Below are 27,621 nucleotides of genomic sequence, written 5' to 3' on the forward strand. Positions count from 1 at the left end.
AAAATCTGATGAGATGAAAGAGGTGAATTTTATAGTATATAAATTATATCTTAATAAAGCTGTTAAAAAGAACCCTGACAATACTGCTTAATCAGTTTCTTCAAAAAATTATGGAAGCCTCACTGTCAGGGCACGGCAAACAGAAAGACAAAGCGTGCTGTGCAGTTTGAGAGCTCAGCGCAGACTGTGTGAAGATAATACGAAAATGAATGAGTTTAACCTCCCAGCCTTCATTCACTTGGATGGCACGATAGCCCGGCCCTGACAGAACAGGTGTTTCCAGCTCATTTCCAAGTGATCAGCTTGCACTAAGCACCCACACTCACTCCCTTTTTCCCCATAGCACCCATCTGTCAGCGGTCAGAACTAGATGTATATAGTCACAAAAGAGAGGAAAATGACTTGAGCACACAGAGATCATACTCATGACCCTTACCAAATTAACTAACCAATCATATTTTACCCAATTCTAGCCATGTGATGATCTGGGTTAGGAAATAGGTATTTTCAATTTCAACGATTCTCCAACAGTGGAGATCTACTTTATATTAGTGCCTGTAAGAGAAAGTGACTTTATGTATATTTGACTAAGGAATGGCCATGAAAACATTTGAGTCCATGGAAAAACAAATGAGGCAGTTCTCGATTGATGTAAGGTGAGCACTGGTCCCATGCAAAAGGGCTTTACCCAAAGCACATGGAAGTTCCCAGGAGAAGTAAAGTGGGACCACAAAGCTCTGAATAGCCTGGATTACTCAAATAAATGAGATAAGAACTCTACCATGGAAGCATGGAAATCAATGCAAAGAAGCAATGATTTGGCAGGTAGAAGCAGGAACACCCTACTCCCCAGGCAGGCAGTACAGACAGGCAGTATGTGTTATGTCAAACCGTAGGCACACTGGAGCCCAATGACCTGACTCTTACAACAACTGAGCATGACCTTGAGAAAGCTACCTACCTCAGAAAGCTGTGGAGAACATGAAACAAGTCAGAAAATGTAAAGTGCTCGTGCTGGAATACAACAGGCATTTTTTTTAATTGATTTATTTTAGAGAGACAGAGAGAAAAAAAGGGAGAGGGAGAAAGAGAGACAGAGAAGCATTCATTTGTTGTTCCACTTAGTTGAGCATTCACTGGTTACTTCCCATATGTGCCCTGACTGGGGATCAAACCTGCAACTTTGATGTTTTGGAACAATGCTTTTACCAACTGAGCTAACTGGCCAGGTCACAACAGGCATTTTTAAAAAGTAATTATGAAAACAGGTAAAACATATTAGAGCTGAAAGTACTGAATATTCCAGAACTGGACAAACTTATCACAGCAGTTTGGTAGTCCAAGCTCTGGTGTCAGAGAGACTTAGGCTTGATGCTTGATCCACCAGTCACCCCTCTGTAAGACTGAGCAAGCTGCCTAGCTTCTCCTGAGCTTGAGGACGAAGCTGATGCCCTCGGAGCAGGGAGCACAGTGTCTGCACACAGGAAGCTCTCACTCACAAGAACTAGCTCGTACTTACATAAGTCGTGTGGGTCAAAGGGCCGAGGTGGATCTGGTTCCCAATCATCCAAGTCTGTGTCTTCACCATCATCTTCCTCATCTTCCTCTGTGTCCTCATCCTCGTCCTCATCCTCTTCCTCTTTGGCCTCCAATCTACTCATAGGGTTCTGCAGAGTAGCCAAAGGGTCTGAGCCATCCACACTCTCAATTGATGGCAACACCTGGTTATGTACCGGTAATGAGGCCTGGACAAAGTTTCGTCATAAAGTTAGCACACACTTGCTTTCAGTTAGCTGATACACATGGACACACATGAAACACAGTTGTGGCAGCCGGTGTTCTTCACATTAGTTCCCTTCAAGGCCCTGTATTGGCTGTAAAGGGGAGTCTGCCTTCTTTTTGCTAGTGCTGCTCTACGTCCAGGCAAGCTGCTAGGAAATCCCGGTGCCCCCTCCTCTGACATTGGCAGGACTTTCAAAGCCCGAGAGCACCACTACGTGCTCTCAAACCCTCACGCTGACCGCACCCTCCACCTCAACAAAACTCCGAGCTGAGCCAGTCTCCTTTCCTTACTCTCAAGACATTTGAAACCTGCTTGAGAGGCCAGCCCTGTCTCCCCAGGGACTTCAAATATACAAGTAACAAAACTTTTCCTGCCCTCTTGGTGTAAGTGTGGAATCATCAGTCTTAACATCAGAACTTAATTTTGGGTGGGGGTCCTTCTTGCCTTTTCAGTGTGGCCACACAGTGTAGGTAAGGATTTGACCTATCTTCAATGCCTTTACTTTTAATACTAAAACATAAAGCAGCATACAGTTGGTAAAATTCAATAGTTAACAGCTTCCCCACTTACATCTCAGAAAGGATGAGGTTTTTAAGTACAAATGAAAGAGATATCTATTTGTTTCATCATGTTGAGGTAGTCTTTTGCAAATAAGAGAAAGTTTGGATCACCTATTGGGTTAATGCTACCTTACCAAATATGCAGCAGAAAATAAATGGTACATTACAACTACTGAAATTAAAGCAGTAATCAGAAAACTCCCAACAAACAAAAGTCCTGCACCAGATGGCATCACAGGTGAATTTTCCCAAACATTCAAAGAACTAACACTTATCCTTCTCAAACTATTCAAGAGGAGGGAAGACTCCCAAACTCACTTTACAAGGGCAACATAATACTAATTCCAAAACCATAAAGACACTACAAAGAAAGAAAATTATAAGCCATTATTCCTGATGAACAAACATGCTAAAATCCTCAAAAAATATTAGCAAACCAGATCGAGCAATATGTTAAAAAGATCATACACCATGATCAAGTGGGATTTATTGCTGGGATGCAAGGTTGGTACAACATCCACAAATCAATAAATGTGATATACTGCATAAACAAAATGAAGGACAAAAATCACATGATCATTATCAATAGATGCAGAAAAAGTATTTGATAAAATTCAGCACCCATTTATGTTAAAAATTCTTAGCAAAGTAGGCTTCTTCCTAGAAGAAAACATAGGCAGTAAAATCCTGAACATTTCTCGTAGCAATATTTTTTCTGATATATCTCCTCAAACAAGGAAAACAATAAAAAAAAAAATGAACGGCACAGCCAATGAAACTTACAACAAAATGAAAAAACAACCCTCTGAATGGGAGAACATATTTGCTGATACACCTGATAAGGGGGTTAATTTCCAAAATTTACAAAGAACTTTAAAAACTTAACATCAAAAATATAAACAATCCAAAAAAATATATATATATATATAAACAATCCAATTTAAAATGGGCAAAGGACCTGAATAGACACTTTTCTAAAGAGGACATACAGACGGCCAGTAGACATATGAAAAAATGCTCAACATCACTAATCATCAGAGAAATGCAAACCATGATGAGATATCACCTTACAGCTATCAGAATGGTTTTCCTCAATAAATCCACAAACACAACTGTTGGCGAGGATGTGGAGAAAAGGGAACCCTCGTGCACTGTTGGTAGGAATGCAATCTGGTGCAGCCACTGTGGAAAACAGTATGGAGATTCCTCAAAATATTTTAAATGGAACTGCCTTATGCCCCTATGATTCCACTTCTGGGAATTTATCCAAAGAAATGCAAAGCACTAATTTGAAAGAATATTTGCACCCTTGATGTTCATTGCAGCATGATTTCTAACAGCAAAAATTTGGAACCAGCCTAAGTGTCCATCAGTAGATGAGTGGATAAAAGAGCTGCGGTATATTTGTATGTTAGAATACTACTTGGCCACAAAAAGAAAAATAAATAAAAAAGAGAAACTTGGCCTATGGTGATGCAGTGGATAAAGCATCAACCTTTAATGCTGAAGTTGCTGGTTTGAAACCCTGGGCTTGCCCAATCAAGGCACATACAGGTAGCAACTACTATAAGTTGATGCTTCTGGCTTCTTCCCCTCTTTCTCTCTCTCACTCTTCTCTCTAGAAATCAATAAATAAAATCTAAAAAAAAACAGCCCTGGCTGGTTGGCTCAGTGGTAGAGCATCAGCCTGGCATGTTGATGTCCCAGATTCAATTCCCGGTCAGGGCACACAGGAGTAGTAACCATCTGCTTCTCTACCCCATCCCTTCCCATCCTCTCTCTCTCTTTCTTTTTCTCTCTCTCTGTCTCTTCCCCTCCCACCCATGGCTTGATTGCTTTGAACACATCAGCCCCGGGCACTGAGGATGGCTCACAGAGCCTCTGCCTCACTGCTAAAAACAGTTCTTTACTGGAGCATCGGCCCAAGACTGGGTTGCTGGGTGGATCCTGGTCAAAGCATGTACAGAAGTCTCTATCTCCCCTCTTCTCACTTGGAAAAGAAGAAAAATAATAATAAAAATAAAAAAGAAGGAAATCTTACACTTTTTAACAGCATGAATAGACCTAGAGAACATTATGATAAGTGAAATAAGCCAGTCAAAGAAAGAGAAATACCACAAGATCTCATTCATATATGGAATCTAATGAACAAAATGAACTGACAAACAAAATAGAGTCAGACTCATAGACAGAGAGCAGGCTGACAGCTGTGGGGGTGGGGTGCCCGGGTGAGGGGTGTGGAAGGATTGAGCAAAAAAGGAAATAAAAGAGGAAAAACGGACACAGACAGCAGTGTGGTAGATTGCCAGGGGGAGGAGGAATGGGAGAGTGTGGAGGAGGGTACAGAGTGGATAAATGGTGATGGACAGAGACTTGACTTGGGTGGTGAACACACAGTATACGGATGAGGTTTGTAGAATTGGACAACTGAAACCTGTATAATTTTGTTAACTAGCATCACCCCAATAAATTCAATAAAAAGGAAAAATAAATAAATGGTACCTTACAGAGCTTTCTCACCTCCTAAATAAGTGTCATAGGTTATAGACCAGCCCAGATTCCTTTTAACCGATTTTATTTCTCCTGCCCAGTTAGCACCCGAAGTCATATTCAAGCCATGTCCCTTTTCTATTTAATAAATACAGCATTTTTTAAATGTCTACTCCCTTTTCTTTATCTTCCTATATGTTGTTTTCCTCATGGAGAATGCTCTTCCCACCCCTTCTAAAGCAGGTATCATGTTCCAGTTTCCGCATGAACCACTGGACTGCGCTAGCGCTCCCTGACTTTCCTCTGTTCTGATCTCCCGTGGCACTTAGTCACAAAATTCCACTCTACATCATCCAGCCTCACACCCACGTTTCATCTCATAAGCCAGCCCGGATCATGTTGGAAGAATTAATGATGGTTTCTGTGGAGTAGAGATATCCCGGTATCATGTTCCATGCATTAGTTGGGACCTACAACTTCCCTCTCAAGTTAGAGTAAGTCTAAACCTTCTGCCACATTCAGACAGTTACTCAGATATGTAAAGACTCAAAACCTGTAATTTAGGCCCTGGCTGGTTGGCTCAGTGGTAGAGCGTCGGTCTGGCATGTGGAAGTCCCGGATTCGATTCCCAGCCAGGGCACACAGGAGAGGCACCCATCTGCTTCTCCACCCCTCCCCCTCTCTTTCCTCTCTGTCTCTCTCTTCCCCTCCTGCAGCCAAGACTCCATTGGAGCAAGGATGGCCCACTGGGGATGGTTCCATGGCTTCTGCCTCAGGCACTAGAATGGCTCTGGTCGCAACAGAGCGACGCCCCGGATGGGTGGAGCATCGCCCCCTGGTGGGCATGCCAGGTGGATCCCGGTCGGGCACATGCAGGAGTCTGTCTGACTGCCTCCCCGTTTCCAGCTTCAGAAAAATACAAAACAAAACAAAACCTGTAATTCATCCAAGCATTGCTCACATGGCCAAACTTCCGGGTCCCTTGTCATCCTGCTGTCATCACTCATCCCTCAGTGGGTTCCATATCTCTAGGTAATTAGCATTTATGACTGCCACTGCTCTATGGCCGACCTGTTTTGAATCTGCAGTTAACTAAAATCCCGGAGTCCTTTTTCTCTCCTCCTTGGGACTCAAGTAGCTGATTTTCACTTAAATGAGGGGATTTCACATTGATCTCCAATAAATTTCATTTTATTACTTTTTCTGTTCTTCCCATCTGCCAAGATCTTTCAGAATCTTCATCCTGACATCTCATACATTAGAAATCCCTCACAGCTTTGTATCCATTGCCAAACACCATCTACTTCCCAATAGTATGCATTTTCACGAGTCCACCATGTCACTCCAACCGCACCGCAGGGAAGCAGAGCATGGGCTTTGGAGTTAGACAGGTTTGGATTAAAATCTGGCCCTACTACTTAGCAGTTTAATAAATTACTCTGAACCTCAGTTTCCTTATCTGTAAAATGGACATAGTAATAAACCTATACCTAACAGGCTGCTGTGAGGACTAAATGAAACAATAACATATATGAGGCTAGCGGTAAAGTGTTTGGCCTTTAGTAAGTGCTTCGTATTAATAATAATACATTATTTTTATCATAAATACTGTAAGGGCTGAGATAACATCATATACTTCTTGTACACCTTAAAAGTCTGCTGAACATTAGGAATTCAATGAAGATTACTTCATGAAAATATATATGGCCCCTTTGGAAATGACATCAATCCCTTTAGGCATCAAAAGGAACTCTGTTGCTAGTCACAGAAACATCCTTTTTTCAGTTGTGCATCAAAGTCTGAGAACTTCTTAAACAGAGCCTGACTGCGGCAGTTTAAGATCATTGCCCAACATTTGTTAATACTCAGGCTTCAGAGAGCAGGTAAGATCAGTTAGCTCAAATAGTATCTGCATGTTCTAACATGCACTCATGTAACCCAGGAGCCCAGACTTTCACATGACATTCTATCCGCGGAGCTCAGTTTTTAGAAGCTTTGTGCAGAAGGGCCAAGTTCTGGGGGTGTTTCTGCTTCAGCTTCAGTAAAAACAATAAAATACCCATCGAGGTGAGGACTCTACAAGGAAAAGAGCAGGGAATGTCTGGCAATAAAACTGCATTTGCCACCTCCCCTTAGCTTCCTCCCCTGATCCTGCAACAAAGCTACTTGGTTCCCACTTGTTATCTCAGAGCACAGTTTCAATATCACCCTTTATTCTAAGCACTTAAATTGTATGCGTGTTAGCACTGAATGTTATCACACACTGAACAACCAAAGCATATGTCCACCTCTGCTCATCAATTCTTCAGCTCTTTGCAGAGCCAACTTCACAGAATGCATTCAGCAATTCAGTCATTCCAGTGAAGCTGCATGTATTTTTTTCCCAACAGATGCTGCTAGAAAGACTGTGGTTCGGTGAGGTTACTGCTGGCTTCCTGCCACTGCTGAGAAAGCTGACATTAGAATAGTACCACCAAGCTTCTCCTCCCCCGCACCGAACTCCCCTGAAAGACTGGCAAAGAAAAGGCTTGAACACTTCAGCATTATCTGGAAAGACTGATGTTAAAGCAGAGGTTGAACACATGCCAGAATTGTGCAAACTACTGTTGAAAAGGGATGAAAAGGGTCAATGACAATCATGTCTAGGTCAAAACTGTATGCCTCCAGAGAGCATAGACCTTAACCCACAGTAGCATGCATTATAAAATTGTTTAATAATTCAAATTCAACTGACACTTACTGAGAGATAGGCATGTTTTTAAATTCCTTCGAGGCCAGGTTACATTACTACACAGTTCCTAAGTGGAAAAGATAAAATTCAAATTCTGACTCTGCCCTGCGTTTTCCCACTACATCACAATGGCCCCTGCGGAGTGAAGTCTGTTCAAGGAGGGCAACAGAGGCGAGCAGCACACACACCCTGAATCCCAGAGCCATAGGGTCACCACACCTGCTCCAGAGACAACAGCCAGGCAGTAAGGTGCAATGGGTGCCAATCAGACTTACAGAAAAAGAATATGAAACAAAAAGATTTGAATCCTGTACATTTTGTCACATACAATCAAACAAGGGAGGAGAAAAAAGCGTGTGTTAAACTTAGAGTACTCTGTAATTATTTCTAAAACTATATAACTCATTTGCATTTTGGATACAATTTATCAGAGAAGTGAAAACTGAAGCTACACTGGACAGCAGCAAACACAACAGAATGCTCTGGGCTCCTACTGAGATCAGTTATCAGCGCAGCATATTTCACTCTCAGTGTGTGGGGAGTCACACATGTCCGCTTTTAGAAACAAAGAAGAGACTATGCTTCCAGGTTTGAAGAGTACTGGTGCCTTCCGTAAGGAAGAGGGAATACACATATGAAAAAGGCTTCATATATCACCACCACTAAAAATGACTGATGATAGGAAACTTTTTTGTTAAGAGAAAAAAAAAAAAAAGTATTTATCGTCTGTGTTAAACCCTCACTTCAGGCCTGACCTGTGATGGCGCAGTGGATAAAGCGTCGACCTGGAAATGCTGAGGTCGCCGGTTCAAAACCCTGGGCTTGCCTGGTCAAGGCACATATGGGAGTTGATGCTTCCTGCTCCTCCCCCTTCTTTCTCTCTGTCTCTCCTGTCTCTCCTCTCTCTCTCTCTCTCTCTCTCTCTCCCTCTCCTCTCTAAAATGAATGAATAAATAAATAAATAAATAAATAAATAAATAAATAAATAAAACCTCACTTCAACATTCTAACCAGAATGTATCCAGGTCACAGAATAAGCTGACAATCAATGAGGTGTTATAGCCAGAAATAAAAACTGCTGGTTGAAACTGTAATAAGATGCTAAGCCAATAGATACATTTCCACATAATGACCATGTTCACAGGGCTATCTGAGTACAACTTCCCTTTTGTACAGAACATGAAACAGATTGTTTCTGGAGATTGCAGAAGATGAAGGGCCCTTTGAGGTGCAAATGGCAACAAAATCTCTAATTAAAACTATGCCTTAATTTTAAAACAACAGAATACCATTTTGCATATCAGATTGGCAAAATATTAAAAGAATGCAAATACCCAATGAGGCAAGGGTGTGTGGAAATCCTATATTGTTGGTAGGAATCTAAATTTTTTCAGCTTATGAAAAGCAATTTAGAAAGTCTTAGCAAAATTACCTTCCCATTTATAATGGCAAATTTCAAACAGGTATCAGATAGAGAGAACAGTATAATACACCTCACCCATCACTCAGCTTCAACAATTATCCACTCACGGCTAACCTTATTTTAACTCCTCTCATACATTTACCCTCACTAGATTATTCTGAAGCAAACCTTAGGCATTATACATTTTCATCTCTAAATAGTTCATAGATATCTCTATGAGAAAATGACTTTTAATTTTATATATTATCATACCTAAAAATTAATCATCCCTTAATATCATCAAATACCCACTTAGAGTTAGGATTTCCCCAAATGATCTTTTTTTTTTTAATTGATTTGTTCAAAGTTTCCTTTAATTTTAAATTTCCATTCCTCTTCTTTTCCTTTGCAATTTATATGTAGAAAAAACTAGGCTATTTGTCCTAGTTTCCCACAGTCTAGATTTTGCTGACTGCATCCTCATATGTCCTTTAACTTGTTCCATTTTGTCTACCATACTTCCCTTAAGCTGGCAGTGGAATGCAGAGACTCAATTGGATTCCAGTTCAGTCTAGGAGGAGGAAAACTCCCTATATGATGAAATGCAGTAGAAGGGACAAAACAGTGGGAGGCCTCTAATGAATGGTCTTCTCTTTTCCTGTGATATTAACAATGTTCAGAGGGTTAAGTGTATTCATCCATTATAAAGTGCCTCATCAGCTTTTTCTTGATGGTTTCAGAATATTGTTGATTGCTACCTAGATCCATTTCATTAGAAGATGAAAAATGGTGATATTCTAAGCCAGTCATGCCCTCTTTATTTATTAGTTGAAATGCTTCTATAAAGAAGTTTCTCTCATCAAGTAATTGTTTACCTGAGTACCTACAGGCAGAAAGGCTGGATTCTTGCCTGTCATTTACTGGTTTCCTGATTAATGAATGTGGTGGTCCCCTGGCATCCTCAAAAAGTGACCAGTGAGTTATTTCTTTTAATATCTGTATGAGCTTATGAATTTTAAACATATTTAATGTATTTCAATTGATTGTAAATGTTTTCCTTTTTTTTTACAGCTCAAATTGTCACATTTTGGCTCCTTCGAGTTAGGTCTTTCCACAGGACCCCAGAATAGAAGGTATTACTAAGCTCCTTGCATTGTGGTAAGACCAGATGTTTCAGGCACATCTTGTACATTACCTGCCCCAGAGCTAGAACCGCCATTTTCTCGGTAGCCCTGATTCGTTTCACGAAAAAAAAACTGTAGAGACCACATCAGCTCGTTGCTACTAGATGGATGAGTGGATGAATGTATCTAAACCTTTCCAGAAGCCAGGACTAGAAAACATGTTTGGTTGTTTTTTTAAGAGAAAATACATCATGAGTCCATATGTATGAGAATGATATTCTCACCCAAATTTAGGATTCTGGGTTTTTATTTAATTTATTTGATTTTTATATTTGTTTCTTTTTTCACTTTCAAAAATATCTCGGTTCTGCCTGACTGGTCAGTGGTGCAGTGGATAGAGCGTCGGACTGGGATGCAGAGGGCCCAAGTTCAAGACCCCGAGGTCGCCAGCTCAAGTGCGAGCTCATCTGGTTTGAGCAAAGCTCACCAGCTTGAGCCCAAGGTCGCTGGCTTGAGCAAGGGGTCACTCGGTCTGCTGTAGCCCCCTGGTCAAAGCACATATGAGAAAGCAATCAATGAACAACTAAGGTGTTGCAACGAAAAACTAATGATTGATGCTTCTCATCTCTCTCTCTTCCTGTCTGTCTCTCTCTCTATCTCTGGCACAAAATAAATAAATAAAATTAAAATGCTTTAAAATCTCGGTTCTTAAATAATTGTTTTCCTTTTCTTTTTAAGACTTTATTTATTCATCTTACAGAGAAGAGAGAGGACGAGAATAGGGGAGGAACGGGAAGCATCAACTCCCACATGTGCCTTGACCAGGCAAGTCCAGGGTTTCGGACTGGCGACCTCGGCATTCCAGATCGACGCTTTATCCACTGCACCACCACAGGTCAGGCTGTACTTCTTTTTTTAATTTATTGATTTTATTTTTTATTTTTTATTTATTTATTTTTTTTTTTGCATTTTTCTGAAGCTGGAAACAGAGAGAGACAGTCAGACAGACTCCCGCATGCGCCCGACCAGGATCCACCCGGCACGCCCACCATGGGGTGAAGCTCTGCCCACCAGGGGGCGATGCTCTGCCCATCCTGGGCGTCGCCATATTGCGACCAGAGCCACTCTAGCGCCTGAGGCAGAGGCCACAGAGCCATCCCCAGCGCCCGGGCCATGTTTGCTCCAATGGAGCCTCGGCTGCGGGAGGGGAAGAGAGAGACAGAGAGGAAAGCGCGGTGGAGGGGTGGAGAAGCAAATGGGCGCTTCTCCTGTGTGCCCTGGCCGGGAATCGAACCCGGGTCCTCCGCACGCTAGGCCGACGCTCTACCGCTGAGCCAACCGGCCAGGGCTAATTTATTGATTTTAAAGAGAGAGGAAAAGCAGGGGAGAGAGAGGAACATCAATCTGTTCTTGTATATGCCCTGACTAGAGATTGAACCAGCAACCTCTGTGCTTCAGTACAATGCTCTAACCCAGTGGTCCCCAATCTTTTTTGGGCCACGGACCTGTTTAATGTCAGAAAATATTTTCACAGACTGGCCTTTAGAGTGGGACAGATAAACGTATCACGTGACCGAGACAAGCATCAAGAGTGAGTCTTAGAAGGATGTAACAGAGGGAATCTGGTCATTTTTTAAAAATAAAACATCGTTCAGACTTAAATATAAATAAAACGGAAATAATGTAAGTTATTTATTCTTTCTCTGCGGACCAGTACCGGCCTGCGGCCCGGGGGTTGGGGACTACTGCTCTAACCAACCAAGCTATCCAGCTAGGGCATTCTCTATAATGTACTTTACATCCCCATGACTTTATTATTATTTTTTTTTTTTGTATTTTTCCAAAGTGAGAAGCGGGGGGAGGCAGGCAGACAGACTCCCGCATGCGCCCAACCAGGATCCACCCGGCATGCTCACCAGGGGGCAATGCTCAGCCCATCTGGGGCATTGCTCCACTGCAACCGGAGCCATTCTAATGCCTGAGGCAGAGGCCATGGAGCCATCCTCAGCACCCGGGCCAACTTTGCTCCAATGGAGTCTTGGCTGTGGGAGGAGAAGAGAAAGAGAGAGAAAGGAGAGGGGGAAGGGTGGAGAAGCAGTTGGGCACTTCTCCTGTGTAGGTCCTTGCTTTTCATCACTTTGATTATTTCCTGCCAATCTTTCTCTGTCTTGTGAGGCTTCTGTTAGGAAATCAACTGACAGTCTTATGGGGGTTCCCTTGTAAATAACTTACTGATTTTCTCTTGCTGCTTTTCAGATTTTGTCTTTACCTTTTTATTTTATTTTTTTATTATTCATTTTAGAGAGAAGAGAGAAAGGGGAGAGGAGCAGGAAGCATCAACTCCCATATATGCCTTGATCAAACAAGTGCAGGGTTTTGAACTGGTGACCTCAGCATTCCAGGTCGACGCTCTATCCACCGCGCCACCACAGGTCAGGCCTAACCTTTTTTTAAAATATTTTATTTATTGATTTTAGAGAGAAGGGGGGGGCAGGAAGCATCAACTCATAGTACTTGCTTCTCGTATGTGCTTTGAGCAGACAAGCCCAGGGGTTTCAAGCTGACAACCTTAGCATCCCAGGTCAACACTTTATCAACTGCACCATCACAGGTCAGGCTGTCTTTAACCTTCTGTATTTCAATTATGATATGTCTTGGTGTGGGCCTCTTTGGGTTCATCTTGTTCGGGACTCTCTGCTTCCTGGACTGATATGGCTATTTCCTTCATCAGGTTAGGAAAGCTTTCTGTCATTATTTTTTCAGATAGGTTTTCAATTTCTTGCTGTCTCTCTTCTCCTTCTGGCACCCTTATGATGTGAATGTTGGTGTGCTTGAAGTTGTCCCAGAGGCTCCTTACACTACCTTCATTTTTTTATTCCTTTTTCTTTTTGCTGTCCTGATTGGGTGTTTTGCTTCCTTATGTTTCAAATTGAAGATCTGGCCCTGGCCGGTTGGCTCAGCGGTAGAGCGTCGGCCTAGCGTGCGGAGGACCCGGGTTCGATTCCCGGCCAGGGCACACAGGAGAAGCGCCCATTTGCTTCTCCACCCCTCCGCCGCGCTTTCCTCTCTGTCTCTCTCTTCCCCTCCTGCAGCCAAGGCTCCATTGGAGCAAAGATGGCCCGGGCGCTGGGGATGGCTCTGTGGCCTCCGCCTCAGGCGCTAGAGTGGCTCTGGTCGCAATATGGCGACGCCCAGGATGGGCAGAGCATCGCCCCCTGGTGGGCAGAGCGTCGCCCCTGGTGGGCGTGCCGGGTGGATCCCGGTCGGGCGCATGCGGGAGTCTGTCTGACTGTCTCTCCCCGTTTCCAGCTTCAGAAAAATGAAAAAATGAAAAAAAAAAAAAAAAAAAAAAAAAAAAAGATCTGACTCTTGGCTTCATCTACTCTACTGTTGATTCCCTGTAATTTATTCTTCATTTCAGTTAGCATATCCTTCATCTCTGTATGGTTCTTCTTCATGGTTTCTATGTCCTCACTAAGTTCTTTGAGCATGCTTATAACCATTGTTTTGAACTGTAATCTGGTAGTTTTTTGCTTCCATTTCTTTTTCTGGAAAGTTCTCTGTGTTTTCATTTGGTTCATGTTTCTTTATCTCATCATTTTGGCTGCTTTTCTATGTTCCTTTTATAAATTAGGCAGAGCTGCTACATCTCTAAGACTTGGTAGAATGGCCTTGTGTAGTAGGTGTCCTGGTAGGGTCCACTGGCATAGCCTCCACAGTCACCCAAGCTGGGTGCTCCAGGTGCACCCCTGTGTGGGCTGTGTGCACCGTCCTGTTGTAGTGGAGCCTTCATTGATGGTGACATCACTGGGAGAGATTGACTCCTAGGCTGATTAACTCCAAGGACTGCTGGTTGCAACTACAGCAGAGGAGCTGCTGTGCAGAAACTGACCCTACAGAACAATACTTGCTTCTGTGGGGCTTTGGTGCTCATCAAGTCTACCTCTTTAGTGTGGCACTTTGAAGGTGGTATGGTTAAATATGGCATGGTCTGAAGCTGACCAATGGATACACTGGCTCTGGGGTCTCCCAAGAGATGCATGGTCAGCCACCGACTGTGCCCTGTCTGGGGCCACTCAGAAAGAACTACAGAGCAATGTGAAGATAGATGCTACTTGTGCTGGGCTTGAAGGTGCCCAAGAAAAGCCAAATTGTGAACCAAGGCCAGCTGCCACTAGTGTCAGGCTTGGGGCCACTTAGCAAGGGGTAGGGGCATGCAAAGGCCAGATGCTGCTTGTGTGAGAGATTTTAGGAAAGTCCAAAGCATGAGGCAGGAGAGGCCATTTGTATGGAAAAGCTACTAGAAACAGCTTGCGGGAGTGGAGGGCACCTGCAGGTTAGGTGGGCTCGGTGTCAGGGAATCACCTGGTCAGGGTGAACAGTGTAAGCCAGGTTGATGGAAACTCAGAAATGGCACTCACCTCCTGGATTGTGGGGAGAGGGTTCAGAAAAGGAACAATGGCCGGAGCCAGCACTTTTATCTGGTAGAAAGCTGCCTTCCCAGCTCTTAAAGCTCTGATGCAGAATAATTTAGTTCCTCCCGTATGTTCCCGGTTCTTTTCAAGCTGCTGCGTCAGTACTGGAACTCAGAGGGAGTGAGTCTGAAAATTCCATGTGTGCGCCCTTAAAGAGAAACTGCCTGAGACTCCAGATGCCCTCTGTCTCACTCAGCCACAATTTCCACTGGTTTTTTACAACCAGGAGTTATGGGGACTTCTCTTCCTGGCACTGGAACCCTGGGCTGGGAGGCATGATGTGGGGTTGGGACCTTTTGCTCCTTGGGGAAGACCTCCTAAGCCAAGATTTCTTCCTGATTTTATGCCATCATACATGGTATAAAGTGGGTGTAGGACAAGCCTGTTCCATGTCTCCACTCCTCCTACCAGTTGTGATGTGGTTTCTCCTTTAAATCCCTAATTATAGGACTTTCATTCAGCTAGATTCCAGGTGGTTCTGAATGACAGTCGTTCTATAGTTTAGTTGTAATTCTGATATGTTTGTGAGAGGAGTTGAGTACTATATTTACCTATACCTGGCTTAATTTTTAAGTATCAATTAATATAATTCACCATATATTAAAAAATGAGAAAAATCTCTAGAGATTTAGAAAAAGCACTTGATAGCAAACATCAATTAATAAACTCACATTAAAAACTAAAAAGAAAGACAACTTGCTAAACCTGGTAAAGGGTATTTTTTTATATAAAGCCTGCACTAAACATCATTCCTAATAGCAAAACTTTTCTTCTGAGAGCAGGAAGGACAAAAGGAATGCTACTTCATCATTTCTATTCAATAATATATTAGAGATCCTAGCCACCAGACAAAAAAGGGAACAAACCAAAAAAAAAAAAAGACATAAGGACTGGAAAGAAATAAAACTGTTAGTATGCACAGACAACATGACTATCAAGAGTCAAAAACAGAAGAGCCATGCCTGACCTATGGTGGTGCAGTGGATAAAGCATCGACCTGGAAATGCTGAGGTCGCTGGTTCAAAACCCTGGGCTTGCCTGGTCAAGGCACATATGGGAGTTGATAATTCCAGTTCCTCCCTCCCCCCTCTGTCTCTCCTCTCTCTCTCTCCCTCTCCTCTCTAAAATGAATAAGTAAATAAATAATTTGAAAAAAAAAAAAAAACAAAACAGAAGAGCCTGACCGGTGGTGGTGAGTAGATAAAGCATTGACCGAGAACACTGAGGTCACCAGTTCAAAACCCCAAGGTCGCTGGTTCTGATCATCGCTCACTCGTCAGTGCTGGGTGGTTAGCTTGAGCTGGGGATAGTCCACACGATCCCAAAGCTCACCAGCTTGAGCCCAAAGGCTGCTGGCCTAAGAAACCCAAGGTCTCTGGCTTGAGCAAGGGGTCACTGGCACAGCCCCAGTCAAAGCACTTAGAGAAGCTCAATGTACAATTAAAGTGAAAGCAACTATGAGCTGATGCTTTTCACTCTCTCTCTCTCCCTTCTTGTTTCTCTTTCTCTTTCTCTCCCTCAAAATTAAGAAAAAAAAGTTAGAAAATAAAAATTTTAATTATGAACCATCAAAATACACCAAATATCTAAGAATAAATTCATTGAAAGATGTGTGAGACCTTTTCTTGGAAGGCATCTTTTTAACTTTTATTTTAAAGCCAGGGCTATACGTATTCACAGACCGAAGGACACAGTATTATAAAGATGTCAATTCTTCACACACTGATGTATAGATACAATGAAATTCCAATGAAAATGAAGCAGGACTTTTGTGGAAACTTCCAGATTGATTCAGAAATGTACATGGCAAAGCTAAGGGCCAAGATAATCTTGAAGAACAAAGTAGAAGAAGGATTACAGTCCTGGATACACTGTAGTTTTATATTGATAAAACTGAATACTATATAGCAATAAAAATAGAAGAGAAAAACCCCACAGCTACACCCAACAATATGAATGAATCTCCCAAACATAACATTGAAAGCTAGACAAAAAGGAAACCATACTGAGTAATTCCATTTATATAAAGTTCAAAACCTGGAAAAGTAAAGCTACAGTGTTAGCAGGCAGGAGAGTAGTTAGAAGGGAAGGAAGAGTGATAAGGAGGGAGCATGAGGATGGCTTTTAGGAGCTCTATTATTTAACCTGAGTGTTAGGGGATATGTTCACTTCTTGATATATCATTGTACTATATGTTTAAAATTTTTTGCACTTTTATACATGCAAGTTATAATTTAATATAAAAGTAAATAAAAATACCATAAGAAAATATGGGAACCATAAAGGAAATTACTCAAATAACAGGGAAAAAAGCAGATATAAAAATGATTATAGAGAACATGTAAGATATGGAATGCAAAGATGAGTCAATAGACCCATGATTGGTCTTCTAAAAAAGTGAACATATCAAATGGTGCCGTGAGGAGCGCGACCAACAAATCTCCCCAAAATTTCAACAAGTTCATCAACCAGAGACAGAAAAATCTATCCTTGGAGCGTCTGGGAGTCCCACATACTGAAAACAAGTGCTATCAACAAGAGCACCCTCAAATGCCATTAAGAAAAAGGAAATTAAATATCATGGATACAAAAGATAGAGAAGTAGCACAGATAGATGTGGAAAAATCTATGGAGAAAAAATTTAATATATTGAAAACCTTAGAGCTAAATGACAGATAATTTAAAATAGAAATCCTAAAAATACTCAGAGATATACAAGAAAACACAGAAAGGCAATTTAGGGAGCTCAGAAAACAACTCAATGAACACAAAGAATATATTACCAAGGAAATTAAAACTATAAAAACAAATCAAACAGAGATGAAAAACTCAATTCATGAACTGAAAAATGAGGTAGCCTGACCTATGGTGGTACAGTGAGATAAAGAGTCGACCTGGGATGCTGAGGTTGCCTGTTCAATACCCTGGGCTTGCCTGGTCAAGGCACATGTGGGAGTTGATGCTTCCTGCTCCTCCCCTTTCCCTTTCTCTCTCTCTCTCTCTCTCTCTCTCTCTCTTCTCTCTGAAAATTGAATAAATAAAATCTTTAAAAAAAAAAATGAGGTAACAAGCTTAGCTAATAGAACAGGCCAGATAGAAGGTAGGATTAGTGACATAGAAGATAAGCAACTTCAGGCACAACAGAGAGAAGAAGAGAGAGACTCAAAATTTTAAAAAATGAGAAAGCCCTACAGGAATTATCTGACTCCATCAAAAAGAATAACATAAGAATAATAGGTATATCAGAGGGAGAAGAGAGAGAAAATGGAATGGAGAATATATTCAAACAAATAATAGACAAGAACTTCCCAAGCCTGTGGAAAGAACTAAAGCCTCAAATTCAAGAAGCAAACAGAACACCGAGTTTTCTTAACCATAACAAACCTACTCCAAGGCACATCATAATGAAATTGGCACAAACCAACAACAAAGAAAAAATTCTCAAGGCAGCCAGGGAAAAAGAGGAATACAACATATAAAGGAAGGCCTATTAGATTATCATCAGATTTCTCAGCAGAAACTTTACAAGCTAGAAGAGAGTGGACCGCAATATTTAAAGCCCTGAAAGAGAGGAAATTTCAACCAAAAATACTATACCCATCAAAGCTATACTTCAAATACAAAGGAGAAATAAAAACATTCACAAATACAGAAAAGATGAGGGAATTTATCATCAGAAAATCCCCACTCCAGGAAATACTAAAGGGGGTTTTCCAACAAGATACAAAGAACAAAACAAAACAAAACCACAAGTAAAAGCTCCACCAAGAACACAATAAAACCAAATATAAACTGTGACAACAAAAACAAAAAAAAGGGGAGAGGACGGAGATTAACGGTAGCAAAGGACGATGGAGTGCAGAAACACTCATAAGATAGGGTACTACAATGAATATGGTAGGTACCCTTTTTATTACTTAATGGTAACCACCCTTGAAAAAACCACCACAGAAGCACATGACTTTAAAAGGTAGCAACAGAAGAAAGAAGTATGGAATACAAACAAACAAAAACAAATATAGAAAAACAAAAGAGAAGAATCAAACAAGATACAAAACTAGCAGAAAGCAAGTTATAAAATGGCAATAGGGAACCCACAAGTGTCAATAATTACACTAAATGTAAATGGATTAAACTCACCAATAAAAAGACACAGAGTAGCAGAATGGATTAAAAAAGAAAATCCAACTGTATGTTGCCTACAAGAAACACATCTAAGCAACAAGGATAAAAACAAATTCAAAGTGAAAGGCTGGAAAACAATACTCCAAGCAAACAACACCCAAAAAAAAGCAGGTGTAGCAATACTCATATCTAATAATGCTGACTACAAGACAGCAAAAGTACTCAGAGACAAAAATGGCCATTTCATAATGATTAAGGGGACACTGAATCAAGAAGACATAATAATCCTTACTATATATGTACCAAACCAAGGAGCACCAAAATAAAGACAGCTACTTATTGATCTTAAAACAAAAACTGACAAAAATACAATCATACTTGGAAACCTCAATACACCGCTGATGGCTCTAGATCATTCATCCAAAAATAAAATCAATAAAGATATATTGGCCTTAAATGAAACACTAGAGCACCTGGATATGATAGATATCTACAGGACACTTCATCCCAAAGCAACAGAGTATACATTTTTCTCTAGTGTACATGGAACATTCTCAAGAATTGACCATATGGTGGGCCACAAAAATAACATCAGCAAATTCAGAAAAATCAAAATTGTACCAAGCATATTTTCTGATCATAAAGCCTTGACACTAGAATTCAACTGCAAAAAAGAGGGAAAAAACCCACAAAAATGTGGAAACTAAACAACATACTTTTAAAAAATGAATGGGTCAAAGAAGAAATAAGCGCAGAGGTCAAAAGATATATACAGACAAATGAAAATGACAATACGACATATCAGAATCTCTGGGATGCAGCAAAAGCAGTAATAAGAGGGAAGTTCATATCACTTCAGGCCTATATGAACAAACAAGAGAGAGCCCCAAGTAAACCACTTAACTTCACACCTTAAGGAACTAGAAAAAGAAGAACAAAGACAACCCAAAACCAACTGAAGAAAGGAGATAATAAAAATCAGAGCAGAAATAAATGAAATAGAGAACAGAAAAACTATAGAAAAAATTAATAAAACAAGGAGCTGGTTCTTTGAAAAGATCAACAAAATTGACAAACCTTTGGCAAGACTCACCAAGGAAAAAAGAGAAAGAACTCATATAAACAAAATCCAAAATGAAAGAGGAGAAATCACCACAGATATCATAGATATACAAAGAATTATTGTAGAATACTACGAAAAACTATATGCCACCAAATTCAACAATCTAGAAGAAATGGATAAATTCCTAGAACAATACAACCTTCCTAGACTGAGTCATGAAGAATATACAAAGAACTCATAAAACTCAACAACAAACAAACAAACAATCCAATAAAAAAAATGGGAAGAGGACATTGACAGACACTTCTCCCTGGAAGAAATACAAATGGCCAACAGATATATGAAAAGATGCTCATCTTCATTAGTTATTAGAGAAATGCAAATCAAAACTACAATGAGATACCACCTCACACCTGTTAGATTAGCTATTATCAACAAGACAGGTAATAGCAAATGTTGGAGAGGCTGTGGAGAAAAAGGAACCCTCATTCACTGTTGGTGGGAATGTAAAGTAGTACAACCTTATGGAAGAAAGTATGGTGGTTCCTCAAAAAACTGAAAATGGAACTACCATATGACCCAGCAATCCCTCTACTGGGTATATACCCCAAAAACTCAGAGACATTGATACGTAAAGACATATGCAGCCCCATGTTCATTGCAGCATTGTTCACAGTGGCCAAGACATGGAAACAACCAAAAAGCCCTTCAACAGATGACTGGATAAAGAAGATGTGGCACATATACACTATGGAATACTACTCAGCCATAAGAAATGATGATATCATTTCATTTATAACAACATGGACGGACCTTGATAACATTATACGGAGTGAAATAAGTAAATCAGAAAAAACTAAGAACTGCATGATTCCATACATAGGTGGGACATAAAAAGGAGACTAAGAGTCATGGACAAGAGTGTGGTGGTTATGGGGGGGGGGGGGGAGAAGAGGGAGGGAGAGGGGGAGGGGGAGGGACACAAAGAAAACCAGACAGAAGGTGACGGAGGACAATCTGACTTTGGGTGATGGGTATGCAACATAATTGAATGACATGATAATCTGGAGATGTTTTCTTGGAACATATGTACCCTGATTTATTGATGTCACCCCATTAACATTAATAAAAATTTATTTATAAAAAAAAGTGAACATATCAAATGAAACTTTAAAGATTTTAAAAGGCCCAATAGATGAAATTTTTCCTAAAATAAAGTCTTGACCTACACATCAAAAGAACACACCCTGTTCTAGGAAATTCTGATTCATATACTAGTGAAGTCATTAGACTTCAAAGAAAACTTCAAGTATAAAGAAATAATCAAACAGGCATTATCAAAGAGATAAAAAAGAAATGAGGAAAATAATCAAAACTAGACTCCAGATTTCTATAAATTAAGCATCAATAGAGAATGCAGCAAAATTCTAAATAACTGTGGTTACTGAACAGAACATAAATATAAGAGTTACAATAATAATGCAACTAACAGGAAACAGTGGAGAGGCAGAGGATGGAAGGGTGCTGCCGTCCATGTCATCACAGCAGGAGTCAAGGACAGAATCGAACTGAAGCTCAAGTGCCGTTTAGAAAAATGTGATGACTCTAACTAACCTCTTTCAGTTTCACCTCAGTTTCTTTTTCTTCTGCTAAATTTAAGTAATACTGAAGTTTATGATATTCAAATGAATAATAGCATTTAGAGCAGAGTGCAATTTTCCCCCTGCTCATGTCTGTATGTCTGGCAGGTTGTCTGAAATAATACTTACAAAACTATTCAGTTAACAAGGATGTTTCTGGTTTGTTTGGGTTTTTTATGTACTTGTCTATTTTTTGCATTGCTTCAACTCTTTTTTGTGTGTATGTGTGTGTGATAGAGACAAAGAGAGGGATAGATAGTGACAGACAGACAGGGAGAGAGATGAGAAGCAACAATCCTTCATTGCAGCTCCTTAGTTGCTCATTAATTGCTTTACAAACCTTGACCAGAGGGCTACAGCAGAGTGAGTGATCCCTTGCTCTAGCGAGTGACCTTGTGCTCAAGCCAGTGACCTTGAACTTCAAGCCAGCGACCTTTAGGCTCAAGCCAGCAACCATGGGATCATGTCTATGATCCCACACTCACGGCAGCAACCCTGCACTCAAGCCAGATGAACCTGTGCTCAAGCCAGCAATCTCGGGGTTTCGAACCTGGGTCCTCTACATTCCAGTCTGATGTTTTATCCTCTGTGCCACCGTCTGGTCAGGCATTGCTCAAATTCTACATGAAAAACGTCATCACTCCAAAATTGACTGAATAAGCTAATCATCTATGAAAAACACTTAAAGACATTTCATTTTATTTTTTCTTGCCAAGTTGTAAAAACTGATTAAATCTATCCATTGCTTCCTTGACAGAATCAATATTCACAGAAACAGACATGGTTTCTACCTGCCTGACCAGGTGGTGGTGCAGTGAATAGAGCATCAGCCTGGGCTGCTGAGGACGCAGGTTTTAAACCCTGAGGTTGCCAGCTTGAGTGCAGGCTCATCCCCTTGAGCGCAAGGTAACCGGCTTGAGCGTGGAATCATAGACATGACTCCATGGTCACTGGCTTGACTCCAAGGTCACTGGCTTGAGCAAGGGATCACTGGCTCAGCTGTAGCCCCCAGGTCAAGGCACATATGAGAAAGTATCAATGAACAACTAAGGTGCCACAATTATAAGTTGATGCTTCTCATCTCTCTCCCTTCTCGTCTGTCTGTCCCTCTCTTTCTGTCAACAAAAAGAATATACCTAATTATTACAATATTATTAAAATAAAATAACTTCTTTTATAGACTAAATGTTGTCTTCCCAAAAGTTACTTGTTGAAATATAGTCTCTAATGTGATGATATTGAGGGAAGCCTCTGAGTAGTGACTAGATCACAAGGGTGGAGCCCTCCTGAATGGAGATAGTGCCCTCATAAGAGAGACCCCAGAAAGCTACCTAGCCCTTTCTACCATGTGAGGACCAAGGAGAACATGGCCCTCACCATACAGAGTCTGTTGGTGCCTTGATTATGAAATTCCCAGCCTCCAGAACGTGTGAGAAATAAATCTCTGTTATTTGTAAACCACTCAGTATATGGCATTCTGTATATGTAATCTAAACAGATTAAGACAAGTTTTATTCAAGTACATGAACCCAACAAAGTTGTAGATTACTACCAATCAGGAATAAATTTACCCATAACTTACTGAGAAAGACTTCTAAGAATGTTCTCTATATTTCATAAATAATATTAATTAATAAATATTAATATTAATGAAATTTATTAATTATATTACTACAATTACTATTCGGTTTTCATATTTTAAAATGGAAGTATCCAAATCATATATAAAAAGTTCAAAAGCAGAAAATGTATACCAATTGAGAATTTATTTATAATCAGCCATGACACTCAGTAGTACAGCTAAGTTAGTCATACTACTGAACATAAAAGAAAGTTACTTGGACTCATAGTTTCTACAGAGTAAGACTGACATTATCTAGCTTCTGCACCCTCTTTATCACTTCACAACCTGGAGGAAAGTAAGAACGAAGTCCCTCAAAGTAAAAAATGACATATTAGAAATATAAATTAAAAAAAAAAAATGTTTTAAAGGATAACCAAAAAGAATCTCAGTTTTTCAGAAGCTAGAATGATGTAGGTTGCCATCAAATTTAATATATAAGAAACAGACATGGCCCTGGCTGGTTGGCTCAGTGGTAGAGCGTCAGCCTGGTGTGCAGAAGTCCCGGGTTTGATTCCCGGCCAGGGCACATAGGAGAAGCGCCCATCTGCTTCTCCACCCCTCCCCTCTCCTTCCTCTCTCTCTCTTCCCCTCCCGCAGCCAAGGCTCCATTGGAGCAAAGATGGCCCGGGCGCTGGGGATGGCTCTGTGGCCTCTGCCCCAGGCGCTAGAGTGGCTCTGGTCACAACAGAGCGACGCCCCGGAGGGGCAGAGCATCGCCCCCTGGTGGGCAGAGCGTCGCCCACTGGTGGGCGTGCCCAATGGATCCCGGTCGGGCGCATGCAGGAGTCTGTCTGACTGTCTTTCCCCGTTTCCGGCTTTGGAAAAATACAAAAAAAAAAAAAAAGAAACAGACATCAGGAGAATACATAGTGCAGAGGGTTGTGAACATTCCAGGGAAGGGTAACATTCATAGTATTATCCCCAAACAATAAACAGGCAAAAGGCAACTCATTACCTGCTGAGCTGTGGCATCCTGTTGGACATAAGCTACCTGGCCTGGATCTGTAAACAGAGTCTAGACAAAAAAACAAATACAACAACAAACTTATCAATAGATCTTTAGACAGCTTGCCTACACAGGAAAAATTATCCTACTGCTAAGCACCAATTTGTGGGAGAGTTAACTCCCATATAGCTACTAATAATCCTTCATTAATAAAGAAGATAAAGATAGTAATCTTACAGGTAGCCAAAGCCTTTCATTCAGATGGCACAAAAGAGATTGTATAAGCTAACTATCTATCTCAATGGGCTAACATAATTCATGATTTTTCTCTTAAGCAAAGCCTCTCTTGTGGTTGAATGTCACAACTATTAAAAAGGCATGTCATTGGCCCTGGTTGATTGGCTCAGTGGTAGAGCATCGGCCTGGCATGCAGGAGTCCCGGGTTCAATTCCCGGCCAGGGAACACAGGAGAGGCGCACATCTGCTTCTCCACCCCTTCCTTCTCCTTCCTCTCTCTCTCTCTTCCCCTTCTGTAGCCGAGGCTCCATTGGAGCAAAGTTTGCCCGGGAGCTGGGGATGGCTCTGTGGCCTCTGCCTCAGGCGCTAGAATGGCTCTGGTCGCAACAGAGCAATGCCCGGATGGGCAGAGCATCGCCCCCTGGTGGGCGTGCCGGGTGGATCCCGGTCGGGCGCATGCAGGAGTCTGTCTGACTGCCTCCCCGTTTCTGGCTTGGGAAAAATACAAAAAATAAAAAAGGCATGTCATTAAAACTTAGAAAACATGCCATGAATGAGGGTGAATGCACTCACACTTAACACTATGTATCAAAAGGGGAAGACTTGCAATTGAATGAAAATGCATTAAAGGTATGAAAAAATACAGAAGAGTGCTACATATGTAAGCATTACAACTCTTTCAAATATAAAAGGTGTACTCATTTTCAGAAAAGAAGTAGAAGAAAAATAAATTGGATTTAATATTCCATGGATTATTTTTTGGAAAAAGCCAGTAAAACCATAATTTAAAAGAAAGTTCTCATAAACACATAATTTGTGCCATGATGCAGCAAAACTTACTACTGAAAAAAAATCTTCAAAATTATTTAAGCCAGGGCACCACAGAAAATTTCCAATACAGAAAAATATTCTTTCCCCTAAAACTTTGAAAAGACTTTGATTTGCCCAAGCCTTAAGAAAACCTATGGGAATAAGAACTATGACTAAATTTTGATTGCAGAAGAATGTAAAAGAATTTCAGCCAGTGTCAGATTCTTAGACTTGACATTAAAAAGATTATCAAAATTCAGACATTTAGCAACATAATAAAAAACTAAAAGCTGGGCACAGCATATAAACTATCATATATGATCTTATTTTAATATAGTTGGGAGCTATGCCTAAGTACAGACATTGCAAATTATCACCTTAATATTTGGCAATTTCATGTTTACACCAATTTGAAAAGTATCAGGTAAACCCCATTTCTTCTTGGAAATGATTTAAGCCTATTGATTAAATATTGCATATAAGGGCAAATTTTTATTACCAGGATCCTACTATAAAAGTATGGAACTTATTTTTTAAAATATGTTTTCAAGTGCTTTGTACAGTGTAAAGTTTTAACAAGAGAAACTGAGAGTTACATATCAGAGAAAACTTTATCATGCATTTGGAAACCAATACCCCAAGTCATTGGCAAAAAAAAATAAAAGTAACTATAATTGTGCAGCTTTTACTTTTGCTCTATTACAGTCCTACTAATCAGTCAGGTATTAAGAATAAACAGCAGTTAATAAGCTAGTAGGACCTTTGCTTATACATTTAACAGTAATAATCTGTTTGTTTTCACTGATCTATCTTCGACTAAGCTAAACAGAACTAAATGCCATTTTTGGCCTACTTCTTGATACCTAAGAAAAGTGACAAGCTGATAATCTAGTCCATAATAACTGGATAGAAAAACTGATACAAGGGTAGTGCTCTAACTCAGCAATTTTCAACAGGTGTGCCGCAAGACTTTTTAAAACATGCACTACTCAACTATTTAATCAGAGGCACTGACCTCCTTTCCCTTATACTGACAAATAAAAAAAAAATGACAACAGCCAATACAACTATAGCCATCCAGTGTAAATGCCCTGTCCTGAACCATAAATATATAGGTCACATAATAGAGTTGCATCTGACTGGTTAATTCTTGATACCAGAAATCCTTATATACAAGTATAGGCACCTGAATTTTTAAAAAGTAACTTTGGATCAGAAAGGGCAGATAATTACTATTCTTTTTTTGTAAATCAAACAAAATTACACCTATTTTTTTCATCAGATTGGCAAAAATATATTTTTTGATGTGCCACAGAATTTTAGTAATTAGTTTACGTGTGCCATGAGATGAAAAAGGTTGAAAATCATTGTTCTCGTTACATTTAATATAAATAAATAAATCACATCTTCCTCTGCCAAGCTGGTTATAAATTCCTTGGAAGCACAAATCTTATCTGAATATTTCCTGTATCAACAGTGCCCCATATGACTACTGCAGAGTAAACATAACTAATTAGTGAATTAATTGATTAATAAACAAATTATACACAATAGTCATTCACATGCCTGAGCGGCTTCCACTGGATGGATGTATACAAGTGTATGCTCCGGACCATCCACTGACGTGTAGGAGGCACCATCGGCTGTGTACACCACCTGCTGGGGAGGACGAACCTGGTCATCGGTGTAGACGATCTGAGCCACAGTTCCAGCGTCTGGAACAAAGTGTACCTGAGGCAAAAAGTAGCAAGTATGTAGCAACTACCCCTTAGAACAAAACCAATCTCACAAGGATACATGGCAGACCAAGCACCTTACACACTTGCATTCTAAAATAGCCCCAATGAAAGAAGAATGGGAATTGATACAACCTCATCTATGTTGAGTTAATGACTCAGAGACAGGAGCCAACCACCTTGTCACCCACTGATTTACTGCTTACGATTAGGCAACTGATTTAAATTCTCCTTTGCCTCAAATATCCAATGTAGATATATCTTTCCAGGAGTAATGAGGGAGCACGTAACTGATCTGGAAGTATGACCAAAGATTTCTGGTTACCATTATTCCCAAAATACTAAACACAAATTCTGTTATGTGAAAAAAAAATATGTCAAGCAAAAGGCAATTGCTTTTAACACATCATGGAAATTCTATTTTGTAACTAATGCCCGGTTTCCCCAAAAATAAGACATCCCCAAAAATAAGACCTAGTGCAATTTTTTTCAAAATTAGAAATATAAGGCCTCCCCTGAAAATAAGACCTAGCACATCTTTAGGATCAAAAATTAATATAAGACACTGTCTTATTTTCAGGGAAACAGGGTAGATTGTTGTACATGGAAATAGAGTCACAAGAAAATCTTGATGGAATTCAGAGTTTGCTGGTTATGCTGATGTTTGTGATGACATGACTACAGTATATTAATAAATGTTGATTTTTTTGTTCCACAATAAATGTGAATTCTTGTTCATGGAAAAATAAGACATCCTCTGAAAAATAAGACCTAGCGCATCCTTAGGAGCAAAAATTAATATAAGATACCATCTTATTTTCAGGGAAACACGGTACTGCCTTTCAACAGACACATTAAAATGAGGTCACTTTCTT

General features: G+C 40.4%; 1 protein-coding gene across 3 annotated transcripts in view; it reads right to left on the bottom strand.

The window, feature by feature from the left end:
- Positions 1 to 27,621, bottom strand: part of PRDM10 (PR/SET domain 10) — a 116,674-nt gene that overhangs the window by 42,870 nt on the left and 46,183 nt on the right. Inside the window, exons 3-5 of one of the 3 annotated variants that reach the window (XM_066259739.1) lie at positions 26,577 to 26,741; positions 23,973 to 24,032; positions 1,520 to 1,745 (exon numbers count right to left, since the gene is read on the bottom strand). In XM_066259739.1, the coding sequence (XP_066115836.1) occupies positions 1,520 to 1,745; positions 23,973 to 24,032; positions 26,577 to 26,741 (451 nt within the window). Of the gene's footprint in view, positions 1 to 1,519; positions 1,746 to 23,972; positions 24,033 to 26,576; positions 26,742 to 27,621 lie in introns of those variants that run through there. The other 2 variants (XM_066259738.1, XM_066259737.1) reach the window with 2 other exon arrangements.

This window comes from Saccopteryx bilineata, chromosome 2, assembly GCF_036850765.1.
Source record: "Saccopteryx bilineata isolate mSacBil1 chromosome 2, mSacBil1_pri_phased_curated, whole genome shotgun sequence".
Lineage (NCBI taxonomy): Eukaryota > Metazoa > Chordata > Mammalia > Chiroptera > Emballonuridae > Saccopteryx > Saccopteryx bilineata.